The 24707-nt window shown below is 62.0% G+C and overlaps 2 protein-coding genes across 2 annotated transcripts; one reads left to right on the forward strand and one right to left on the reverse strand.

Annotated features, from left to right (window-relative positions):
• Positions 1-6005: 6005 nt before the first annotated feature.
• Positions 6006-14679, forward strand: KRAS (KRAS proto-oncogene, GTPase). The gene is made up of 5 exons (XM_054167817.1): positions 6006-6109; positions 6953-7075; positions 11181-11359; positions 11812-11971; positions 13806-14679. The coding sequence occupies exons 2-5, from the start codon at positions 6965-6967 to the stop codon at positions 13920-13922; spliced, it is 567 nt and encodes a 188-aa protein (XP_054023792.1). The 5' UTR covers positions 6006-6109; positions 6953-6964; the 3' UTR covers positions 13923-14679.
• A 3565-nt stretch (positions 14680-18244) lies between these two features.
• ETFRF1 (electron transfer flavoprotein regulatory factor 1) lies at positions 18245-18514 on the reverse strand (the record flags this gene model as incomplete). The annotated part of the gene is made up of 1 exon (XM_009905983.2): positions 18245-18514. A coding segment is annotated over one exon (231 nt), but the record flags the coding sequence as incomplete, so codon positions are not given.
• Between the last annotated feature and the right edge of the window lie 6193 nt (positions 18515-24707).

A 24707-nucleotide genomic window follows, 5' to 3' on the forward strand; every position in this document is an offset into this window, starting at 1 on the left:
GCTTGGTGCTGAGGGAGCCTCAGTGCCGCTGCCCATGGCACCAACAGAGATGTCAAACAGGACTGGTCCCAGTGCTGATCCCTGAGGGACTCCACCTGGCCATGGAGCCACTCTCTGGGAGTGGCTGTCCCACATGGGTGGTTCTGGGGCTGGAGGTGCCTTAGGTGTGACCCAGGCAGTGACCTGCAGAGTTTCCTGGTCTGGGGTGTGAGCAAGTGGCAGTGACAGGACAAGGAACAATGGACACAAGCTGGAACCCAGAAGGTTCCACCTCAGCAGGAGGAGAAACTTCTTCGGTGTGAGGCTGCTGGAGCCTGGAGCAGGCTGCCCAGAGAGGCTGTGGAGTCTCCTGCTCTGGAGACTTTTGAGACCCATCTGGACATGTTCCTGTGTTCCTGCCCTGCTCTGATCTTCAGAGGTCCCTTCCAAGCCCTCCCATGCTGTGATTCCAGCTCTGTCCCAGGCAGTGTCCTGAAGAGTTCCCTGGCCTGGGGTGGGCCCAGGTGGCATCAAGTCCCTCTACACCAAAGCTGGATTACTGCTGCTGTCAAGAAGATGCCAGCCCCTGGCCTTGCCTTGAGGCAGAGCTGTGTTTGGAAGGGCCTGCAGAGCACAGAAGGACGATTGTGCAGCAGGAGCAAACAAGAGGGTGTCAGCTGCAGACCAGAAATGGACCTTCCTGTTTGCTCTGCCTGCTCCACACCTTCTCAGCTAGGTCCTGCTCTCCCTGCAGCCACTAATCCAGATCCTGGCAGGGCTGACTCAGCCCTCTGCAGTCCTGAGGCTGAACAAAGCTCTGAAAGCCCAGGATTCCATGGCAGTGTTTGTCCCAGTGGGCTTGGCCAGCATCCCCCTCCTGCCCCCGAGCATGGCATGGAGCGTGGGGCTGGCTGGTGACCTCTCCTGGGCCTTCCCTTCTTCTGATCCATTAATTACTGTAAGTAATTACTGTACTGCCTCTGTAGGGCTGAGGTGATCATGCACTGGAGGGAGCTGATGCAGGAGGCTTTACTACCCACACCTTCAGCAGGTGCTGGGTGCTGTGCTCCTGCTGCCACTCCTGCACTTGCAGGGACTTGCCTGAGCTGAAGGGCACAGAACAGCAGAGCTTGGAGGGGATCTCTGCAGACCAGCCAGGCCAAGTCCCCTGCCAGAGCAGGGGCACCCAGGGACACAGCCAGGGGGGGCTGAAGGCCTCCACCACCTCTCTGGGCAGCCTGCTCCAGGGCTCTGCCACCCTGCAGTTAGAGAAGTTCCTCCTGTTTAGGTGGAGCCTCTTCTGCCCTGCTTGTGAAACCCAAGCACTGAAGTGACAGCAGTGCCTTCATTTCAGCCTTGGCAGAGCAGGAGCTGGGGGGGATTATTTACTGCTGAGTGTGAAAAAGGCCTCCTGAGGGCAGCTTTAAAGGATAAATCCAAAATATCTTCATTTTTCTGTCGGGCTGGAGGCAGCCTGGGTGGGGATTTTGTCACTCTTCAAGGGAAGGAATGCAAACAAGGATGGGTGTCAGGGTGGGAGCCAGCCCCTGCTTCTGACAACTCTCTCTTCACCTTTCTGGACTGGAAAACAACCTCCTGTGGGCTGCTCCCTCTGTAGTAATATTGCTAAAAATACCCTCCTGAGCTGAGAGCTCTGACTGCCAGCACTGCAGCCCTCAGGTGTGCTGGAAGGCAGGCTGCACAGCCATGGAGAGCAGATTGAGCACCTCGGCAGACATTAAGTTGGGGCTCCCTAAGCCAAGCCTCAGATGATTCCTTGTTTTTTGGGGGTGAAATATGTGTTCTCTCCCTTTTGCCTCCTGAGTCTTGCAGAGCCTGGCTGGGAAAACTGGGGCTGGAGACAAATGCTCCTGAAAACGTGGCCTGACTCCAGCTGATAAAAGAGAGACCAACAGAACACCAACTCAGAGCTGCTTCTGCCATCAAACCAGCTCAAAGCAAGCCTGGCAGGGTGCTGGGCCAGCTCCTTTCAGCTTCACCAGCACCTAGCAAGGTTGGCCCAGATGGTCCTTGGGGTCCCTTCCCACCTGGCACTCTGTGACCCTCTGCCTTACCATTCAGCTCTTCCTCCAGAGGTCTTCCAAGCTCAGAAGGAAATGATGCAAACTGATTTGTCATGTGGTGGTGCTGAACAGAGTGCTGAGCAGTGACAGCAGCAGCACTGAGACTGTGGCTCAGCAGTCACAGAACCCCAGAGGGCCAGGCTGGAAGGGACCCCAAGGACCGTCTGGCCCAGCCTTGGCAGGTGGTGGTGGAGCTGAAAGGAGCTGGCCCAGTGTGAGTCCATTTGGTGGCACTTCTGCAAATCAAGTCCCAGCCCTCTGGGACTAAGGCTTCACTCTCTAGACTGCAGGACTCCTGGGGGGAACATCTCACACTGAGGGCTGGAGCAGGTCCAGGGAAGGACAACAGAGCTGGGGAAGGGTCTGGAGAACAGGGCTGGGGAGGAGCAGCTGAGGGCCCTGGCAGGGGGCTGGAGCTGGATGAGCTGTCAGGTCCCTGTGAACATCTCACCAGCAGCGCTCTGCTGAGGGCTGTGCTTTACCTGCGCTGCCACAGCGGGCTCTGGGAAGTGTGCCTGGTGAAGGCACTTCCATGTGCCTGAGAGGGAGGGAAGCCAGGAGACACCATGCCTGGCAGGGCTGGAGGGAGCTGCTGGCTGTGGGAGGTGTAGGAGAGGTCACAGAATTGTTGGCAATGCCCAGACCTCCTCTTCTCTCCCTAAAGCCCCCCAGGCTTCAGCAGGCGGCTGCAGAGTGTGGGTAGGGTGGGAGCAGGGCAGCTGCAGGCAGGGACTGTCAGGAGTCACTGCAGGCTCTCACAAGCTGCTTTCCCACTTTGGGAGGGGACCAAGGCAAGCCACAAAGAAGGCTCTTTGAGTGCAGAACAAGAGTCCACGTGGGCACTGCAGCCACAAGAACTGAATTCAGTGCAGCCTCCCCCAGCAGCAAGGCCTGAGCCCTGCGAGCAAAGCGGAGGCTGGGGGCAGCCTGTGATGGAGAGGTGGCTGCTGGCAGCTGCAGCTGAAGAGCTCAAAGCAGAGAAGAGGAAAAGCATCCATGGCACTGGTCAGGGAAGGAGGTGGAGGAGAATAGCCTGAGCACCAGCAGGTCCATGCCAGAGCTTCTCCAGGTATCAGCTGCTGGGAGGGATCCCACAGCAGTAGTCAGAGGTGCTGAGGACAGAGATGGACAACAGCCAAAATGGTTTCTCCCCCTGGCCTCCTCTCCCTTGTCCCCTTCTCCCACTCACTCTTTTCCTTCTCTGTCAGCTTTGGTGGTCAGATAATCCCAGAGTGCCAGGTGGGAAGGGACCCCAGGGACCATCTGGTCCAACCCTTGAGAGGAACCCTTCCCAAGTCCGTAAGTGCCATCCCTGTGTATGAAGGAAGGTTGGATGAGCAACCTGGGCTGGTGGGAGGTGTCCCTGCCCATGGCAGGGGGGTTGCAGTGGATGAACTGTAAGGTCCCTTCCAACCAACCCATCCTGTGACTCCATGCAGTGAGGAGAGCGACCCCAGAGCAGAGCTGCTGCATGTGAGAGCTGGCCCCAGCCTGATGGAGCAAGCTCTCCAAGCCAAGCAAGCAGCAGCCGGGGCTGAGCGGAGGCATTTCTGCCCCTTTGGCAAGCAGCAGCACACTGTGCCTCGTGGGCCAGGTTTCCTCTGCAGGAGCAGGATGCAGGGTGCTGACTGGGTGTTTCCTCAGCCTGTTTAAAGAGCAGAGCAGCACAGGGCTGCCGCCAACAGCAGCCAGCCGAGTGCCCCTGCGGAGGGCCCGAGGGACAGGTGCTTGGTGTCCTTCCTGCAGGCTGCTCACCAGGTGGGAGGCAGCAGGACACTGCCAGCACCCTGCCTTTGAAGGAGGGAAACCTGGCTAGAGCCCCACCCATTAGCTATTGATCAGAATTGATCAGATCCCTCCTCAGGCTGCTCTCCTGCCCTGCCAGGTCCCCCAGGCTGAGCTCTGCTGGGAAGTGTGTGGGCCACAGAGCCCTGGGCCTTGCAGCCCTGGCTGGCCCTGCAGCAGCTCCAGCAGCTGAGTCTCCCAGGCTGGTTCCTATCCCTGGAGCAGCTGAGCCCCAAGCACAGCTGGTTTGTGGGGGAGCTGCCCTGGGCCTCTGCCTCCAGTGCCCCAGGGCAGCTGGGGAAACAGAAGGATGGGAAGCACCACCAGTACTGGGATGGTTCTTACTCCTTTGAGAAGGTTCCTCCTGGCTGTCCTGAGCTGCTGAGCCGATGGCTCCAGGCTGAACAGGCAGGAGGCTGTTGGGGTGGAAAAGGGACATGGTTTCCAAAGTGCTGACGGCATCTTGGGGGGGTTTCCTGAAGTAAAAAGCCTGCAGCAAGAGCAGCTGCCTTGGAGGGAAAAGGTTTCCTTCTCTTTAATGTTTTCCCAGGTGCTTCTGATCATCCTGGGGAGCTGCACAGGTCCTGCCAAGCTCCATAAAAGAGAACCCTGGCTGGGTTAGGAAGCAGCCAGGTCCTCAGGCACCAGGACAGCTAACATTTCACACCAAAATGACCAGGTAACAGCACCCAGATCCCTGGGATGCAGGAGAAGCAGAGGTCATAATGAGTTTCCCACTTCTATTCTCTCCACAGCTCATGACAGAACCACAGGAGGTTAGGGGTTGGAAGGCACCTTGGCAGATCATCCACTCCATGCCTCCCACTCTATGTGGGCATCCTTACAGCAGCTCCTGGAGCAAGCCACAGGACTTTTGTCACCAAAAAGCCTCTTCAAGCACAGGAGGAAAACTCATCAGCTGCTTTGTGAGCCCTGCATGAGCAGACAGCATTTTGCACCCCACAGCTCAGAGCTGAGCTTGCTTTCCACTGAGTCTTACCACAGGGAGTGGTGCTGAACAGCACCAAAGGGCTTTGGCTTCTTAGTGAGAATGAATCCCAGGAGCACACTGTGCAAGCACAGCCCCAGAGGGTTGGTGCCTGCAGGGGAGCAAATCTGGCCAGATGAATCCCTTGTGCAAAGCAGCTGACACCACTGGGGCTGCCCTCAGAGGAGGCTTAGCTAGGAGTGAGGTTTGCTCCCCTTGTCTAACACCTGGCAATGGGCTTAAGAAGACTCTAAGTGCTTGGGCTGTAACACAGAGGACATTGACCTCATCACCAGCTGACAGCCTTTCACAGCACGGCAGGGGCTGGAAGCAGTTCTGGAGACCATCCAGTCCAAGCCCCCTGCCAGAGCAGGGCCACCCAGAGTCAGTCCCACAGGGACACAGCCAGGTGGGTTTGGAATGCTCCAGAGAGGGCTCCACAGCCTCCCTGGGCAGCCTGCTGCAGGACTCTGCCTCCCTCACAGGGAAGAATTTTCCCCTTATGCTCACATGGAGCCTCCTGGGTTCCAGTTTGTGTCCACTGCCCCTGGGCACCCCCGGGCAGAGCCTGGCCCCTGCTGCGGGCTGCACACGCAGGCGCTCGGTGCCGCTGCCCGCTCCCGAGGCAGCTCGGTCAGGGCAGCTGACCCCGGAGCAGTTTCGTTGTGCAATCGCTAAGCCTCTTCCCGTCCGGCAGCTCCGGTGCGGCACAGCCGCCGCGTCCCGGGCTGCGACCGGCCGGCTGCAGCGGGCAGCACTGCGGCGCTGCCGGCACCAGTAAGGGCTACACCGCCGTTCCTGTGTGGCCAGGCCCCGCTGCAGGCCCGGTCGCCACCGCCCCCACCCGGGGTGCCCGGCGGCCGCTCAGCCTCTTTCCCTCCGCCTCCCGCCCTCGGTCCCCGTCGGCGATGAGGCTAAATGGCGAGCAACGGTGGAGCGCACGCTTCCCGGGCAGGCTTTCCATCAGGCTGCGGCACAAAAGCCTCCCCCGGGCCGCCCGGTGCCCGCCGGGGTCTGCCCGGTGCCCGGCGCCCGTTCCCCGGCCCTGCGGCCGCGGGCGGCTGCCGCAGCGGGGAGCGCCGAGCGCATCGCCCGTCCCGCCCGGCCCCCGCTCGATGCGCTCGGCGCTCGGCTGGCTCGGCAGCGCCGGCCCCGCCCTCCCCGGCCCCGCCATTTCAGACCGGGACGGGCAGGGACGCGGAGCGGCCGCCGAGGCGGGGCGGGCAAGGGAGGCACCGGCGTGCTCCCGCGGCCCGCTGCAGCGCCGGGGCAGGTACTCGCTGCTCCCTCACCGCGCCGGGGCGCCGGGGCCGCCCCGCTCGCTGTTCTTCCCTCCTTCCTTCCCTTTTCGCCTCTCGGCGGCGGGGCCGGGGGGCTCGGCGCGGCTCGGCGCGGCTCGGCGCGGCTCGGAATCGGGCACTCCCGTGCCGTTCGCCCGCTCCAGCACGCCGCTGCGGGCCGGGCGCGCAGCCGGGGCGGGCGCCGCAGCCTGGCCGCGCTCTGGCTGCCGCGCGCCGCTCGCGCTCTCCCCGCGGCGCGGGCGGGGGGCGGGCGGGACAGGTGGCCAACGCCCTCCGCGCGCCGGGGCGCGCCCCGCCCGGGCCTGCCCTGCCCCCCCCGCTCAGCCCCGGGGCCGCAGCGCCGCGGCGGAAAGTTTGGTGAGCCGGGCCGGGCCGGGCCGGGCCGGGGGCTGAGCGGAGCCCGCGGGAGGGTCTGGGCGAGGGCTCCCGCAGCGGCGGCGGGGCCGGCAGGTGAGGCTTGCTCCGAGGCTGTGCGGCCGGAGCCGCTGGCAGGGGCCGGTGCTGCGGGGCTCCCGGCCTCGGCAGCAGGCGGGGGGTGCCCGGCGCCGCCGCGGCTCGGGGGTGGGCGGCGGAGGATCGAGCGTGTGCCGGCCTGGCTCGGGACGGGCACGGCCGCGGGGGTCTGCTGCTCGCCGCCTGCGCGCTGGGAGCCTCCCGGCGCGGTGCCCACCTGCGGATGCTGGAGGAGCAGCTCTGCCGTGCGGCTCCCGGCGGGGGAGCTGCTGCCAGGCGCTGGGGAAGGGAGGTGATCCTGCAGGGAACGGCGGCCTCCCGGGCCGGGGCTTTCCGCCTAACGTTGGCTTCTTTGTCCTCAGGCCTGCTAAAAAATGACAGAATACAAACTGGTGGTGGTTGGAGCTGGAGGTGTAGGCAAGAGCGCCCTGACGATACAGCTCATCCAGAACCACTTTGTGGATGAGTATGACCCCACCATAGAGGTAAACAATCACCCTCTGCCTCCTGGGAGTGCTGCTTTGGTTTGCTTTTGGACAGGTACTGCAGGGAGGTGGTGGGGAACCCAGAGCTGAGTGCTGAGGGTGGCTGAGCAGCACAGCTCCTTGCTGAGGGAGCTGCTGCCAGTGAGTGCTCCAGGGCTGCACACTGCCTTCTGTGCTCAGGCTTCCTGCTGGGTGACATCTGTGTGATTCCTGCCTGACTCTGGGTGATCCTGCTCTGGAGGGGGTTGAGCTGGGTGATCTTCATGCTCATTGCCATGTTTTGTTGGCCAGTGTGTCTTCAGGGTCTTGGAGATCAAGGATTTGCTTGGCCAAACCCTTCAAGGCCTTGCAGGCCACCTCTTAAATGTGGCTTTTGGATAGCAAGAAGGAAAAGCTGTAGTTCTGAGACTTGCTCAGTGCCTCTTTGGGCCCTGTGTCAGCTGGGGAGAAGCATCCTGGGGTGTCCTGGTGAGGGGAGCACCGCTGTGGAGCCTGGTTTTGGTTTCAAGACAGCAGTGCATACACAAATGCTGTGACTGCTGCAGTGGAGTCTTGGAGATGGAGGTCACCACTGCTCACAGCCTGAGGCTCTGAGCTTTAAACCTTGTGATGTGTTCCAGGATTTTCCTGAGCAGAGGAGCTCTGCCTTGGGAGTGGCAGAGGCAGCCTGCTGGTGTCTGAGCCCAGCTGTGGGTCCCTGGGCTTGGTCACCTCAGGCTGTGCAAAGGAGAGGTGGCACCAGCATTTGCCCAGGGGTTGCTGGTGGCACACTGAAGCCCTGCAGCCGGGGGCTCCGTTTGCACGGCGGCACAGTCAGGCACTTCCCAGCTCCCTGGAAGGCATCCCCTGGGGCCAGATCCAGCCCTTCAGTGGGCTCATGGTCAGGTGGGCATCAGCAAGAGGAGCCAGTGCCTGGGATGGCAGGGAGCTGGCATAGCCTAGGGGCAGGCTGAGCTCCTGTGCCCCAAGCAGAGGTGTGCTGGCTTCACCTTGGCTTTGCTCCTGGAGTGAAGCTGCTCTGACCTTTGCCTGCTGCACCACCAGTGCTGTTTGCCATTTATTGCTCCTTTCATTGTCACTTTGTCTGTGCCTCCTCTCTCTCTTGCCTGCCCACATCACCTCATGCATGGTGATGATCTTCCAGGTCCCTTCCAAGCCAAACCCTTCTGTGATTCTCTGCCTGTAGCAGGTTTTGTGAGCAGGCTTCTGGAGAGCAGTGTTTGGCTTGCTCTGGGAAAGCTCTTCAGCTGCTGAGATGTGAGGTGCTCAGCCAGCAGCCACCAGCACCCTGCACAGCTCCTTGGGGGGAGCAAGCCAGGTGGGGGCTGCCTTCTGCCTGCCAGGGGGCTTTGGAGGCTGTTGGGCTCTGCCACACTCATTCAGGGCCCCTGGGCTTCTCTGAGCCTGGAGCTGTGTCTGGGTGGTACAGCAAGCACTGGGGAGGACTTCTGTGCTCAAGCTGGCAGAGCCAGGGCTGTGTGAACAGTGTTGTAATATACTGTGGGGGCACAGCAGCAGCCCCTTAAACTTGTTCCATGGAGCAGTGTTGACCCTCTGCCCCTCCTCCCCCTTCCTGCCTGTGTGCTTTGGAGGTGCTGAGACCATGGGGATGGAGGCTGCCCCTTCATGGGGGGCATTGCCCTCTGTGTGCTCACAGGCTGCAGGCACCTTGCAGGGAGCAGAAATCAGCTCTGACAAGAGCTGGGCTGGGCCTGGGGCTGGGCTTAGGTGTCCTGGCCTGGACAGAAGCCCATGCAGGTGAGAGGGGCTGCTGGGTTGGGCTGCTGCTGGAGCCAGGGCTGTGCTTCCCTGCAGCAGCAGCTGGAGAGAAGGCTGAGGCTGCCCAGCTCAGGAGGCTGCTTAGACTTTTTCATTAGGATTTCTTCACTTCCTGCCAAGCATCAAACCTTTGCCACTGGGAGAGAAAGCTCAGGCAGCCCACTGAGAGCTACTGAAGCCCCCACCCCAGGATGGTGTCCAGTTCTGGGGTCCCCAGCAGGAGAAGGACACAGAGCTGCTGGAGAGAGCCCAGAGGAGGCCACAAAGATGCTCCCAGGGCTGGAGCAGCTCTGCCCTGAGCACAGGCTGAGGGAGCTGGGGCTGTGCAGCCTGCAGAGGAGAAGGCTCCAGGGGCACCTCAGAGCTGCTGCCAGCACCTGAAGGGATCCTGCAGGAAGGCTGCAGAGAGACTTTTGCTGAGGGGGTCTGGAGCCAGGCCCAGGGGGAAGGGTTTGGAGCTGAGGCAGAGCAGGGTTAGAGTGGAGCTGAGGCAGAAGTTGTTCAGCAGGAGGCTGCTGAGCCTCTGGCACAGGCTGCCCAGGGAGGCTGTGGCTGCCTCCTGCCTGGGGGTGTTGAGGGCCAGGCTGGATGAGGCCCTGAGCAGCTGAGCCTAGCTGAGAGGTGTCCCTGGGCATGGAGGGGAGGCTGGAGGAGCTGAGCTCTGAGGTTCCCTCCATCCTGAGCCACTCTGTGACAGGGAGCAGCTGCTGGGCAGCTGCAGTCAGCTGCACCCAGGAGGCTCCCTCTGGGCTTCCCCTTCAGCAGTCAGGCTGAGCACTGCTCTGCTTGGAAGTACCTTGCAGCTCCACATGGTGTGGTGTTCCTGGTGTTGCCTGAACCCTGAGCTGGCACTTCTGGGAAAGAAATCCCTCTCAGATAAGCAGAGCCTGCCCCTGAAATCACCCTGCAGCTAAACCTTGCTCTGTGAGGTCAATATTGGCTTGCCTGCTGCTGCTGAGTGCCAGCCAGGCTGGAGGTAAAGGGGAGGTTAGAGCCTGCTCAGTCTGAGTTGCTGCTGTGCACCAGCAGAGAGCCTCTGGGAGGACACCAAGTGCAGGGCAGTGGCTGTGTGGTGCCTTCAAAGAGTGGAAAGGAGGGAAGGGCTCTCAGGTCCCCTTCCCACTGCCCTGGGCTCACTTGCAGCAGGGTTGTGCCCTCCCCACCCCGGGGCAGCAGGGCTGTGCCAGGGCTTTATGTGTGCCTCTTGCTGTGAGTGCTGCTCACCCAGGGGGTCCCTGGCACTGCCCCCTGGCCTGGAGCTCACTGCTGTGGGCTCATTTCAGCCACTCAGAGGCTCCTGGCAGTGCTGATGCCATGCTGGTGATGTTCCCACTACAGTTCCGTGCTCCCAGGAGCCCAGCAGCAGCTGTGGCCACTCCTGGCTGTGTGGCACAGATGTGAGTCAGTGACCTGAAAGCTCTGCCTTGGCAGCACCAAAATGGTTTGCTGCAGTGTCTGAGCCACAGCAGGGCTCTCCTGGGCTCCCCAGGATGGGACCTTACAGATAGCCAGTTCTGAGCCCACTTCCAACCTCCCCCCAGCCCAGGCTGCTCAGGGCCTCAGCCAGCCTGGCCCGGAGCACCCCCAGGCAGGAGGCAGCCACAGCCTCCCTGGGCAGCCTGTGCCAGAGTCTCCCCAGCCTCACTGCAGAATTTCTTCCTCCTCTCCAGTCTCAGTCTCCCCTCCTGGCAGATCCTTGAGCTCCAAGTAGATCACTTTTGGTCCCTTCCTAGCAGCCATCCTTGGAAGCTGCTGCTGAGGCACACAGCCCAGCCTGCCTCTGCCCAGCATGCAGCCTGCTGGGCTCCAGGTCCTTCTCAGTGCCACAGGGCTGGGCAGCTGCCTTGCTCCTGTGCCCTTGGTGTGGTGTGTGTGGCACAGTGCCTTTGAGCACAGCCTGAGAGTGGCAGCCAGAGCTTACTGCCACAAACAAAGGCAACAAAGCAAGCAACAAACCCCCCAGAGGTGAAACTGAGTGAGCTGTAAGTCACACCTTGTAAAGCCAGGGAGGTTTGGTTCCTGCTCTGTTAGCAGAGAGCGGAGATGCTGTGGGGTTTGTCTGCTGTGAACAGAGACAGGGAGATGCTCTTGGCCTGTGCAGAGCGCTGCCCTGCTCCCCTGTGTGCAGCTGTGCTATCCTCACTGACAGCCACAACCTGGCTCTCCAGCCTGGCTCCCCCTGGCCCTGGCTCCCCCTTTCCCTGCCCCCCTCCTGTCCCTTGCCCATCTCCACAGCTGAAGCTCTGCAGTGCCGCTGGTGGGGACCGGCCTGGCTGGCTGCTGGCCCTGGGTGCTCCCAGTGTTGCTCTGTGTGCTCTGTCCCCAGGACTCCTACAGGAAGCAGGTGGTCATTGATGGGGAGACCTGCCTGCTGGACATCCTGGACACAGCAGGCCAGGAGGAGTACAGTGCCATGAGGGACCAGTACATGAGGACAGGAGAAGGCTTCCTCTGCGTCTTTGCCATCAACAACACGAAGTCCTTTGAAGACATTCACCATTACAGGTGTGTGCAGTGCCAGGGCCCTGCCTGGCTCCTGCCTCAGAGTCACAGAGTTATGGGGGCTGGAAAAGCCCTCCAAGACCACCCAGTCCAGCCAGCCCCCCCTGGGCCCTGGCCTCCCCCTCCTCGAGCTCCAGGGGTGGGCACTCCATCCCCTCCCTGGGCAGCCTGTGCCAGTGCCTGGCCAAACCAGTTCTGGACACTCCTTGTAGAGAACCAGGCCAGTGGTCAACCCCGCCAGCCCAGCACCCCCCAGGCCAAGCCTGGGCAGCAGCCATGGTGCTTGGCAAGAGAGCTGAGCCCTGGGAGTGCTGAGCAGAGCTTACAGCAGGGCTGCGGCTGGGGGGGCTGCAGCTGGCAGGGGGTGCAGCCCATGGACAGAGGGAGCCATGCAGTTGTGTTCCCTGGCTGCAGGCTGCCTGCTCGGCCGCTGACAGCAGCCTGTCTCGTTGCAGGGAGCAGATCAAGAGGGTGAAGGACTCGGAGGACGTCCCCATGGTGCTGGTAGGCAACAAGTGCGACTTGCCGTCCAGAACGGTCGACACCAAGCAGGCGCAGGACCTGGCGCGGAGCTACGGCATCCCCTTCATCGAAACCTCGGCCAAGACGAGACAGGTGCGGCGCTGCGGGGGCTGCGGCGTGCCGCCGCTGCCAGGCCTGCAGCGGGCTGCGGCGCGGGTCTGTCAGTGCCTGCAGCGGGCTGCGGCGCGGGTCTGTCAGTGGCTGCAGCGGGCTGCAGTGCGGGTTGGTCTGTGCCTGCAGCGGGCTGCGGCGCGGGTCTGTCCGTGCCTGCAGCGGGCTGCGGCGCGGGTCGGTCAGTGGCTGCAGCGGGCTGCGGCGCGGGTCGGTCAGTGGCTGCAGCGGGCTGCGGCGCGGGTCGGTCAGTGGCTGCAGCGGGCTGCGGCGCGGGTCGGTCCGTGCCTGCAGCGGGCTGCGGCGCGGGTCGGTCCGTGCCTGCAGCGGGCTGCGGCGCGGGTCGGTCAGTGGCTGCAGCGGGCTGCGGCGCGGGTCGGTCAGTGGCTGCAGCGGGCTGCGGCGCGGGTCGGTCCGTGCCTGCAGCGGGCTGCGGCGCGGGTCGGTCCGTGCCTGCAGCGGGCTGCGGCGCGGGTCGGTCAGTGGCTGCAGCGGGCTGCGGCGCGGGTCGGTCCGTGCCTGCAGCGGGCTGCGGCGCAGGTCGGTCCGTGCCTGCAGCGGGCTGCGGCGCGGGTCGGTCCGTGCCTGCAGCGGGCTGCGGCGCGGGTCGGTCCGTGCCTGCAGCGGGCTGCGGCGCGGGTCGGTCAGTGCCTGCAGCGGGCTGCGGCGCGGGTCTGTCTGTCTGTGCCGCAGAGGGTGGGTGATGCCTTCTACACACTGGTGCAGTGGGGGTCTGTCTGTCCCTGCAGCTGGGCAGGGCTGTGGGGCTGCAGTGGGGGTCTGTCTGTCTGTCTGTCCCTGCAATGGGTGTCTGTCCCTTTGTCTGTCCAGCAGGGGGTGGGCGACACCACCTACACGCTGGTGCAGCGGCGGTCTGCCTGTCCCTGCAGCGGGGTGCAGCGGCGGTCTGCCTGTCCCTGCAGCAGCGGGGTGCAGTGGCGGTCTGTCTGTCCCTGCAGCGGGGTGCAGCGGCGGTGCAGCGGCGGTCTGCCTGTCCCTGCAGCGGGGTGCAGCGGGGTGCAGCGGCGGTCTGCCTGTCCCTGCAGCAGGGGGTGCAGCGGCGGTCTGCCTGTCCCTGCAGCAGGGGGGTGCAGCGGCGGTCTGTCTGTCCCTGCAGCAGCGGGGTGCAGCGGCGGTGCAGCGGCGGTCTGTCTGTCCCTGCAGCAGCGGGGTGCAGCGGGGTGCAGCAGCGGTCTGCCTGTCCCTGCAGCGGGGTGCAGCGGGGTGCAGCGGCAGTCTGCCTGTCCCTGCAGCAGCGGGGTGCAGCGGGGTGCAGCGGCGGTCTGCCTGTCCCTGCAGCGGGGTGCAGCGGCGGTCTGCCTGTCCCTGCAGCGGGGTGCAGCGGCGGTCTGCCTGTCCCTGCAGCGGGGTGCAGCGGGGTGCAGCGGCGGTCTGCCTGTCCCTGCAGCAGCGGGGTGCAGCGGGGTGCAGCGGCGGTCTGCCTGTCCCTGCAGCAGGGGGGTGCAGTGGCGGTGCAGCGGCGGTCTGCCTGTCCCTGCAGCAGCGGGGTGCAGCGGCGGTGCAGCGGCGGTCTGCCTGTCCCTGCAGCAGCGGGGTGCAGTGGCGGTGCAGCGGCGGTCTGTCTGTCCCTGCAGCAGCGGGGTGCAGCGGCGGTGCAGCGGCGGTCTGCCTGTCCCTGCAGCAGCGGGGTGCAGCGGGGTGCAGCGGCGGTCTGTCTGTCCCTGCAGCAGCGGGGTGCAGCGGCGGTCTGTCTGTCCCTGCAGCAGCGGGGTGCAGCGGCGGTGCAGCGGCGGTCTGTCTGTCCCTGCAGCAGCGGGGTGCAGCGGGGTGCAGCGGCGGTCTGTCTGTCCCGCAGGGGGTGGACGACGCCTTCTACACGCTGGTGCGGGAGATCCGTAAGCACAAGGAGAAGCTGAGCAAGGATGGGAAGAAGAAGAAGAAGAAGCCGAAGGCCAAGTGTGCAGTGATGTAAATACTGCCCTGCTGCCGGGGCCCTTTTGTACATTACACTAAATTATTAGCACCTGGTTTAGCCTTCTCTCCTCTCTGCCTCCTGCTGCTCCCTGCTTGCCCCCAGTGCTTGTGCCCCGGGGGGCCCTGCTCCCCCCTCAAGTGCCAGTATTCCCTGACCCCTTGGCCCTCGCCTGCACTGCCTGTGAGGGGCACCCCGGGCCTGAGGCCTCTGCTGGGGCTCTTTGGTGCATGCACGGTTTCTAACTCCCTGGTGGTTTCCTGGCTGGTTGTGAGCCTGCTCTGTGTGCGGCAGCAAGCCCTGGGCCGGTGCTCCCCGGGCTCTGGGCTCGGTGTGGGGGTGACCTCTGGCTGGGCAGAGGGAGCCTCTGCCCCCCAGCCCCCCCTTGGCCCTAGGCTGCCTGCAATAGAGACCAGAAGCCTTGAGAGTCTTCCTGTAGCTTTTTTTGCTCCTTGTCTTGTAGCATTTCAGATCAACTTGAATGAATGTAAAGAGACCTCCTCCCCCAGGCAGTGCTGCTGCAGCCTCTCCTGCCTGCTCCTCAAAGGCTCTATTTTTTCTAGTAAAAAGGAAAAAAAAACAATAAAAAAACTTCCCCCCCAAGCAGTCTGCAGAGGGAGCAGCCCCAGCCCTGGGGGGGTTGAGCTGCTCCTGTCCATGCACTGCCTGAAGACTTCCCTGACCTCCTGAGGCTGCAGAGCCAAGGTACCACCCCAGCTCCCCTCACCCCCAACCCCCCAGCAGCTTTCTTCAGCAGCTGCAGTTCTCCCTCCCTGTCCCCAGGAGAAGCCTTAAGGGAAGCTGATTCCAGTTGCTAATTAAGTCTCAGCTAGCTCGCAGGTGGATCAGGAGGTTAGCAGAAGAATTGGATCAGAGGGACTCCTGAGTGACACAGCAAAGCCAAACCACTGCCACGCTGCTTCCCCCCAGCGGCTCTTTCCACAGCCCTGCCCTGTGCAGAGGAGGAGAGGGATCTGAGAGTCCTGGGAGCAGAGGGAGGAGAGCTTGGCTGCTTCCTGCAGGTGCTTGGGGAGTCCACTGCTGCTGTGGGACCTGCAGGGGTGGGCAGCAGAGAAGGGAGGCTTCCAGTCAGTGCTGGGGGGTGATGCCTGTGCAGTGCTGCTCTGGCTGCACAGCTGAGGTGGTTGGTGAGTGGCATTGCAGTGTCCGGCCTGCCCTGAGGCCAGGCCAACACTTCCATGCTGTCTCTGTCATGAAGCTCTCCCCCTGTACCTGGAACCCATGCACAGTCTGGGGAGAAGTTTCCATGGTTTGGGTCCTGCCCCAGGCTGAGCCTGCAGTGAAGGAGGAGCCAGGGACTGCAGTGCTGCCAGCTCCTGAGGCTCACTGCCTGCTGTAGTGGTTGGTTGGTTCCTTAGGGCCTGGGTGCCTGCAGGTTCCCTTCACAGCTCCTAAAGGTTCACTTCATAGCCCTGACTCAGCTGCAGAGTGAAACTGGATCAGTCTCTAATGTCCCCCAGGAGGCACTGGAGCAGGACAGGTCAGGACACTGGGAGGTTCCTGAAGTGTAGGTGGGAATTCTGCACAGGACACCTGGGGCTTTGCTGGGTGTCAGAGGTGCAGCTGCATGAGCAAAGGCTTCTCTGGATCTACAGTGAGTCTCTAGGGGGGAGCTGCAAAGGTGGCAGGGGGGATGCTGCCTGTCCTCCACTCACAGTGTGGCTGAGACAAAGAATCCCTCCCCCACTGCTCCCCCTCCAGCAGCCCCCAGACCCCTGCTTCCAGCTTGGGTGTGCAGGACAAGGCAGGAGTTGCTCTGGCAAGGCAGCAGTAGGAGAACCTCACATTTCATTGTGAGGAGCAGATTCCCAGAGCCACAAAACGTTTCACAGCCTCCAGGTTAAACCCTGTTGGAGCCAGGTCGGTGACTTGCAGGCTTTGGGCACTCCTGAGTCTCTCTGAAGCACCTGGCAAGGGTGGGGCTGTTCCTCCAGCAGGTGGAAGTGATCCCAGGGTGAAGGTTGGGGGTGGCTGAGTCACTGCCTGTGGAACTAGGCCTCTTCTAAGGTTCTGGGGTTCACTGCACTCCATACTGGTAGGAGAAGGTTTAAAGCTCTGATGTTTGACTCCAAGCTGGTAGGAGAACATCTGAAACTCTGGTGATTGGCTGGAGACTGGCAGCAGAGGGTCTGAAACTCTTCCAGTCTGTAGTTAGCCATCAGGGGTTTAGACCTTCTGCCTTCTTTCACTACCAGCTGGTAGGAGAAGGTCTAAAATTGCTGGGGTTAGCTCCAGCCTGCTAGGAGAGGTTGTAGCTGCAGTGCCTCTGGTCCTCCCCTGTGGGTGTCCAGCCCTAAAGCAGCTGCTCTGACTGCAGCCACCCATCTGAGGCAGCTCAGAATCCACCTGCAGGAGCTCTGCTTGCCTCTGGCAAAGAAGCAGAGATCCTTGCCCTGTGCAGAGCTCCAGTGGGGCAGGGTGGGCTGCAGCCTGCACAAGTCCATCCCACAGAGGGGACTGGATTGGAAGGGGCCTCAGATCTTCTGGTCCAACCCCCTGCTGTGACCAGGGACATCTTTCACCGGCCTAGGCTGCTCCAGGTCTCATCCAGCCTGGCCTTGAGCACCTCCAGGGAGGGTTTTCCTGTCTCTCCTTGTTGGAAATGCTTGCAGAGACACCCCGCCCTCAGCCACCCCCCTGTGCCAGCACCTCCCAGAGCTGTAAGGCAGGTGGGCACCTTGCCCAGTAGTGTGCCCAGAGCTGGCCCTGAAATTGTTGCTAACTGAACCCCCCAGATTTTCAGTGCATCACTTTGGGCAACCCTGAGACACATCCCCTGCTCCTCTGTCCCCCTGGCTCCCCCCCAGGGCCATCAGACTCTGTCCCAGTCAGTTCTCTCCAGTTTACATGAAGCTACTCAGCTAGGAAAAACCTTTCTCCCCTCTTCACTCCACTGTCTTTGCTCTTCCTCATGGTGGGAACCCTTCTGCTTTTTCCTTCCTCAGTGCCAGCCTCTCCCTGGATGACTTCCTCCTGCCCCCTCTTTACCTGGAATGTATTTTAACTATTTTTGTATGGTCTCAGCTGTGCACATTTTGTACACTGTGCTTCCTCTGCTGGGGCCCAGCTGCAGGGGGCCCCAGGGCTGCCCCTGGGCTGGTTGGGAGCCAGCAGTGTTGGTGACAACTCAGACATTCAGTTCATAAAAAAGACAAAAAACCCAAGCCAAAAAAAGACCTCTGTTTGTGTTCCAGTTTTTAATGTTTCTAGGAGTAGGTGCTGTGAGGTGAGCTGGAGTTTGTCCTTTTCTTGTCAAACTGTACTGCTCCTATTTATTGTAATGTAATAAAGACAGTTATGGTGACCTGCTGGCCCAGCTGCCTTCTGCTCCACCCCCACCTCAGGGCAGCCCCTGGGAGCTGCAGCTGCTTGGCAGCCACCAGCACCCCGGCCTGGATCAGCAGTGGGTGACCAGGAGCAGAGCGGGGATGGTGCCCCTGGGCTCGGCACCAGTGAGGCCCCACCTTGAGTCCTGGGCCCTCACTCCCAGAAGGACACTGAGGGCTGGAGCAGGGCCAGAGAAGGGCAACCAAGCTGGGGAAGGGTCTGGAGAGCAGGGCTGGGGAGGAGCAGCTGAGGGCCCTGGGGGTGTTCAGCCTGGAGCAGAGGAGGCTGAGGGAGACCTCATTGCTCTCTGCAGCTCCCTGAGAGGAGGTTGAAGCCAGGTGGGGCTCAGGCTCTGCTCCCCAAGAACAAGTGACAGGAAGGCATGGCCTCAAGTTGCACTGGGGGAGGTTCAGGTTGGAGATTAAGAGAAACTTCTTCCCTGAAAGGGTTCTCAGAGCCTGGCACAGGCTGCCCAGGGAGGTGCCTGGAGTGTTTCAGAGAGGCAGAGCTGTGGTGCTGAGGGCCATGGCTTAGCCCCAGCCCTGAGTGGTTGGGCTGTGTGATCTTAGAGGTCTTTTCCAACCACTCCATGATTCTGATTCTCTTGCAGGGAAGAGCTCAAGTTCTGTGTCCCTGCCTCTGCAGTTACCCAACACCAGAAACCAGCAGTAGCAGGAAGTCTCTTCAGAGGCTGAAGTGCTTGAGCCACTGCTGCTCAAATCCAGCCCTTCCCTCACTCCTTGTCCCACACAGGAGGCCACCCTGACTCTGCCTCCTGCACATCGGGAGGCACCCCCAGGAGGCCGAGAAAAGCCTCTTGCCTGTTCGATACAAGCCCCAAGGCCTTCACGCAGCTCCTCGGGGGGAAGCAAGGTCCTGCTTTGGAAGCACTGCCACTGAGCTGCCGAGAGTTTGGAGCTGCTTTTATTGGTGCTCCCTGGCTGTGTTCCGGGGCTCGCCGGCGGCGCCTGGCGGCGGCTGGGGACGGCTGTCCGTCTGTCAGCGGCTGTCTGTCAGCGGCTGTCGTCGCTGTAGTAGCGCTGCTTCAGCGCTCGGTATTTCCTCAGGAAGTACAAAGCCTCCAGCTCCTTGATCACGAACTCTCCTCGGGCGATCAGCTGCTTGATTTTCTCAGGGTCCTTCTCGTCTTTGTTTTTAAGGAAGGCTGCTTTCAAGCGGCTCCTGAAGTAGTCAGCTCCCTTGGGGTACTCCCTGCCAAGGTACAGCAGCTTGAAGGAAAGAGAAGAGAGATTTTGAACGGGGGAGCTGGGGGCGAGGGCCAGGGGGGGCTGGCTGCATCAGAGAGCCTGCAGCACACTTACATTTTTGTACAGGTTCAGCACTTCAGCTCTCAGAGAATTTGCCATTCTGAGAGCTCTGTATTCTCCTTCTGTGCTCACCTGAGGAACAAGTTAGCCATTAGCCTTGGGGGGAGTGGGTCAGGAACTCCCTGCCTCACCCTGTGTGGGCCCCGCACGGCTGCTCGCCGGGCTTGGACCTTCCTCAGCCTGGCTGCTCCAACTCCTGCTCTCTTCTGCTTCTACTCTCTGCCTCTCCTGCTTCTACTCTCTGCCTCTCCTGCTTCTGGCTGCCTTTATTTTCCTGCCCCCCCCCATCTCGCCTCATCTCCAACACAGCACAAGAACCCTCCGGAGCCCTTCAGCTGCTGTCATGCTGCTTCATCTTTGTGCTGAGCTTGGCTTCTTTTTGTCTCTGTCCTTGGCTGATTTCTAAGGGCACGCAGCCCCTTCTCTGGCTGGAGGCTGCCAGCTGTGCCCTGCCAAGGAAACACAGCGACTACTGTTTGTTTTTTGCAACAGCGTGAAGAAACACCCCCCAGTCCTTGTGTAGCCCCGTGTGCACCGACAGGCAGCCAGCAACGCCTGCGGCCTCGCCCTTCCGCCTTCTTCCCTTTAACAAATCCTTTTCAGTGCGTTTAGCATCGAGGCCGGTGCGCAGCGGCCTCAGCGCTCACACGCACAGCGCGGCAGGAACGACCTGAGCCAGCAGCCGGAGCCCAGCGCGGCCTCCCCGGGCGGCACTCCCGGCCATCAGGAACCTCGGCGCGGCTCAGGACGGGGCCTGGGGCGTCGCCTCCTCCTGCTTCACCTACGCGGGGACCTGTCTGTGCCCTCGGTGGTGCCTTCTCCGGCCCCGCACCCCCTCCCCGGCCCGGGACAGCGGGGGAAGGTCAGAGTCTCACCGGCTCCGCTCGGCGCAAGCTCGCTGCAGGCGCTTTACGGCAAGGGGGCGGGGCAGCGGGAGGGAGGGCGCTCGGGGAGCAGCCGGAGGCGGGGATTGGTTACCTCGGCAGCGCGGGGAGGGACCGTGGGAGGTTCTGCCCGGCCCCCGCCCCGCCACCGGGGGCGTACCTGGGCGAGCCCCGGCCCCGCCCCGGCCCCGCGCAGGCCCCGCGCAGGCCCCGCGCAGGCCCCGCCCCGGCCCGGCCCCGGCCCCGCCCCGGCCCCGGCCCCGCCCCGGCCCCGCCCCGGCCCCGCGCTCCTCTGCCGGTGCCGGGGGCGCCGCAAGGCTGTGAAGGTTTCCCGAGATCAGCAGTGGGAGCAGCCGCCGCGGGACGCTGCTTAGCTGGCGGAGCCGATGAATCCCGGGCCGGAGCATCCGCATCGGCTGCTGCAGCACCGGCGCAGGGAAAAGCATTTAAGGCTGAGAAAAACCCCTGAAGGTCCCCAGGGGCCGCGAAGTGCCCTCGTGGCCAAGAAGGCAAAGGGTCTCCTGCGGTGCATCACGAAGAGTGTGGCCAGCAGGTCGAGGGAGGTTCTTCTGCCCCTCTGCTCTGCCCTGCTGGGAGCACATCTGAGATTCCCGTGCTGAGATTCGGTGAATTTCCAGGTTTATTTCGGTAAGGCTCTGAACAGCCCTGCCCGGGTGTGAGGGGACAGCTGTGTGCAGAGCAGCACACCAGCGACACCTGCTCGGCTCCAGGCTTGGGGAGAAGGCGGCTACAGGAAGGTTTTTAACCACTCTTCTGCCGGCACGATTCCAAGCCGGCGCTGGATCACCAGGAGCTGTCTCCCGCACCAGTAGATGGTGCTGGGCTGCTGCAGACCGGGAAGCACTTGGCGCGTGGAGGCTTCTTGTGACCTGGAACCGCCTGGCAGGCAGGCTGGGGAGAGACTGTTCAGAAGGGGCTGTGGGGATAGGGCCAGGGGCAATGGTTTGGAACTGGAGCAGGGCAGAGTTAGGTTGGACATCAGGAGGAAGCTCTGCAGAGGGAGGCTGGGGAGACACTGGCACAGGCTGCCCAGGGAGGGGGCTGAGGCTCCATCCCTGGGGACATTCAGGATCAGCCTGGCTGTGTCCCTGGGCAGCCTGCTCCAGCTGGAGCTGTCCCTGCTGCCTGCAGGGGGTTGGACAAGAGGACCTTTGAGGGTCCCTTCCAAGCCAGTGCATTCCATGATCCAACCCCTGCCTTTCACAATGTGCTGTTTGCTTTCATGCCAGCCAACATCCAGTTAAAAATGCCCAGCTCTGCTCCAGCAGGGAAGCTGCCAGCTCTGAATGCAGGTGTCCATCCCTGAGACAGCTGGTGGGAGGCCTGGAAAGATGATGGAAGGAGGCTGAAAGATGATAGAAGGCTTGAAGAGGGGGTTGAGGCCAATGGAGGCCTAAGGGTTGCTGGAAGGATGAAAGTGGGTTGGGGGTGGAAGGTGGCTGGGAGGCTGAAAGGCAGTGGGAGTCTGGGGCAGTGGTGAAAGGGTGAAAGAGGGCAGGAGGTGATAGCTGAGAGGGAGTCTGAAAGGGGGTGGGAGGGCAAAGAGGGGCAGGGTGTCCATAGGGTATAGGAGACCAAAGAGGGCAGGAAAGCCTAAAGGAGGTCGGGGACCGAAAGGGGATGTGAGGCCAAAAGTGGTCGGGAGGCTGAAGAGCCAAAGGTGATGGAAGAATGGGAGGGGTTGAGAGCCGGAGGGCTGAAGCTTTACCCCGGGTGATCCCTCTCGGCTGTGCAGCGCTGCCTTCCAGCGCCGCCGTTCGGCCGCTCCGCAGCGGGGCGCTCCGGAGCTCCCGGCGGCTGCGCTCACCAGGAGGAGTCTCGGCAGGGAGAGTTTCCCGGCCAGCCTCGGCCCGGTCCTGTGGTGGGTTGAAGTTTCTGCCCCCCAGCATTAACTTTGCCAGACCAGTTCAGTTAGAAGCAACTGAAGCTGTATTTACAAGCAAAATCCACACTCGGCGATGGAATGCAAGGAATGTGTACAAAATACCCAGGAGCTACAATATTCACAGGTCACAGAATCACCAAGCTGGAAGAGACCTCAAAGATCATCGAGTCCAACCTGTCACCACAGACCTGACTACTAAACCATGGCACCAAGTGCCACGTCCAATCCCCTCTTGAACACCTCCAGGGACAGTGACTCCACCACCTCCCTGGGCAGCACATTCCAATGGCCAACAACTCTCTCTGGGAAGAACTTTCTCCTCACCCCCAGCCTAAACTTCCCCTGGTGCAGCTTGAGACTGTGTCCTCTTGTTCTGGTGCTGGGTGCCTGGGAGAAGAGACCAACCCCTTCCTGGCTACAACCTCCCTTCAGGGAGTTGCAATTAATAAACAGCACAAGGACACCCCCACCCCACCCCCCCCCCAGCTAAGGACCAGGGGAAGCTGCCAGCTTCTCCCTCCCTGCCTCTCCCCTTACCTGCCTTGTACGAAAGGGACAAGAGAAAGGGGCAGAGAAGTTAGACTTAGGCAGGGCCAGCCAAAGCATGCAGGTTACCTCTCCTGAGCGAAGCAAAAGCAGCTGAGATCAGAGGAGAGGAAAATGAAGAATTGTTATGGTACAGCTCCTCTGATCCCAGAGATTTACCCAATGAATGTGTTCAGAATAACCTTTCGTTTTCCTTTTTACACCCACTGCTGATTTATTTATATTTTTCTACGTTTCTGCTCGGAATCTGTAACAATTTTAAAGGCATAGCCTGGAACCTCCACAGGTCCATCCCGACCCCGGCCGGTGCGGCGGCAGGCAGGGGCGGCTGAAGCTGCCCCCCCCCGGTCCTGCTCCCAGCCTGCTCCGTGTCGCACACCTGTCCTGACTCAAGGGACAGCCACCACGCCCCGGGCTCCGCCCGACACCACCCCCGGGACCACACCCAGGCTGCAGCACAGACACCGCAAGAGCTCATCGCGGCGCCAGGTCGTGGAGCACCGGTGGCTGACACGCATGCTGCGGGAGGTGAGTGCCGCGGCAGCGCCAGGCCGGGCACACCGGGGCCGAGCGCGGCGGAGCGGGGCCCCAGCTCGGCAACCCCCGGGGCGGCTGAAGGGGCAAGTGGCGAGAGGGCAGCGCCCGGCGGGACAGGCAGCGGGTGGGGATGCAGGCTGTGCCCCCGTATGGTGCATACCCCCCTTCCACCCCTGCTGAGGCCAGGCTCTTGTCAGTGGTGCCCAGGGACAGGACAAGAGGCAGTGGGCACCAACCCGAACCCAGGAGCTTTCACTCAAACATGAGGCAAAACGTCTTTGGTGTGAGGGTGCTGGAGCCCTGGAGGAGGCTGCCCAGGGAAGCAGGGGAGTCTGCTTCTCTGGACTGATTCCCAACCCACCTGGCTGTCGTGACCCTGATTTAGCAGGGGGGTTGCCCTGCATGACCTCTGGAGGGGCCTCCCAATCCCTGCCCTTCTGTGGCGGTGCCAGCAGGAGGGGGCGGCTGGGGGCCCTGCAGCACCCCCAGACAGAGCTGAGGGAGAAACTGCAGAGGAGTCGAACAAGGGCTAAAGAAGAGGGGAAAGGGCAAGCAGGGCTGGCCTGGGTCTCCTGGGCCAACTGTCTGGGGGCCTGGAGCCAGACAGAGCTCCTGCTGCTGTTCTCTGCAGAGGCAAAAGTTTGTGGCACAAAGGGAGAGCAAAATGCTGTGGCTGGATGAGCTCCCAGAGGTGGGAATGGCTTCTGTGGCTCGGTGGGAAGCTGCTGGCCTTCAGGCTGCACCTTGGTCTTCTGAATGCAGACCTGCCTTGGAAGGAGCTGCCCTGCTCTGGCAGGGGTTGGAGGAGATGGTCTCCAGAAAGCCTCACTGGAGTGAGCCCCAGCAGGACCCCAGGGAGCTGCCCTCTGCAGCCCAGGCTCAGCCTCAGCTGGGATGCCGACTGCTAATTCCATGGCTCACTGGGGTCGGTGACCTCCTCCTCCCTGCCTGGGATGCTCCATCCCTTCCCTGTCAGGTTGTTCTCATCTGCTCTGTCCTTCCTGTGGCCTCCAGAACTGCTCTCAGTGCCCCTGTGCCTGGGAAGGAGGAGATGTGCAAGCTGTCAGAGGCCACCTCCTCCTCTGGGGGCCCCCAGCACAAGCTCCTTGTTTGCCCAGCCTGCTCCTTCCTTTCCCTGCCCAGCCTGCCCTCATCCTCCCAGGCAGGGGCAGTGAGGGAGGCAGCTGTGGGATTCTGCTGGTGCCACTGTGTGTGGGCAGGGGGGAAGCCCACACTGAACACTGCTCCTTGCTTCATGTTCAGCTCCAGATGAAGGCTGAGGAGGAGCAATATGCTGAGGAGGAGCAAGATGCTGAGTCCACCCTGGTGCTACAAGGACCTGCTGGGCAGATCAACTCCACTGATGCCAGAGAAGTGTCTGCTGGTTCCTGGCTGTACAGGCAGCTGAGGCACAGCAAAGAGCTGCACAAGGGTAAGACTCATGTCTGCTGCTGGCTCAGGGCTCAGAGTCCCTTACAGCATACCCCAAAAACCTCCCAGCACTTCCCTTCTCCCCACCCGAGGGTACACCCAAAACCCCCAGACCTCTTTCTTCATCCCCACTGTTAGGCTGGTCTCAGCTGGCCAGGTCTGAAACTGCCTCTCCTTTCTCCTCCTGGCATTAGGCCTGTCCAGGTCCAAGAGCCTTGAGATACTTCCCCCCAGTTACCAGACAGGGAGCATCTCCCACGGGAGCAGGGAGGAAAGGAAGAGGAAGAGAGAGACTTTGCAGATGGATTTATAGGGTGCAGGATATTATGGGTATGACATTGGCTGTTTCCTGAGTTCACCTTCTGGGCTGGACCCTCGGGGCACCAGAGATGTATCCTGTGTGGCAGCAGCAGGGGGCACCCAGCCTGAACTGCCACATCATCACAGCTTTTGCACGGCAGAGCAGGAGCCTGGCCTGGATCTGCACCAGTGTGAAGCACCTGAGCTGGCTGTGGAGGCACTTGGGTGTGAGGCTGGCATCAGTGGGACCCGAGTCAGGCCTCCTCAAGCAGGAGGTGAGTGGCACAGCTGTCCCTTCAGCACCTCAGAGCTGCTGGCCACCTGACAGGACTTTCTGCCCAGGCTGCTGCTGCTGCACTGCTGGCTGGAGTTGGTGATCTGGAGAGGCTTTCCTCACCAAAGGCATCCTGTGGTCCTGGCATCACTAGCAGGTTAGGTGCAAGTGGCACAACCCTTAGCTGGTGTCCCTGCAGTGGGCAGCCAGCTGCAGGCTCCAACAGACACT

The sequence above is a fragment of the Dryobates pubescens genome, chromosome 15, assembly GCF_014839835.1.
Source record: "Dryobates pubescens isolate bDryPub1 chromosome 15, bDryPub1.pri, whole genome shotgun sequence".
In the NCBI taxonomy this organism is placed as follows: domain Eukaryota; kingdom Metazoa; phylum Chordata; class Aves; order Piciformes; family Picidae; genus Dryobates; species Dryobates pubescens.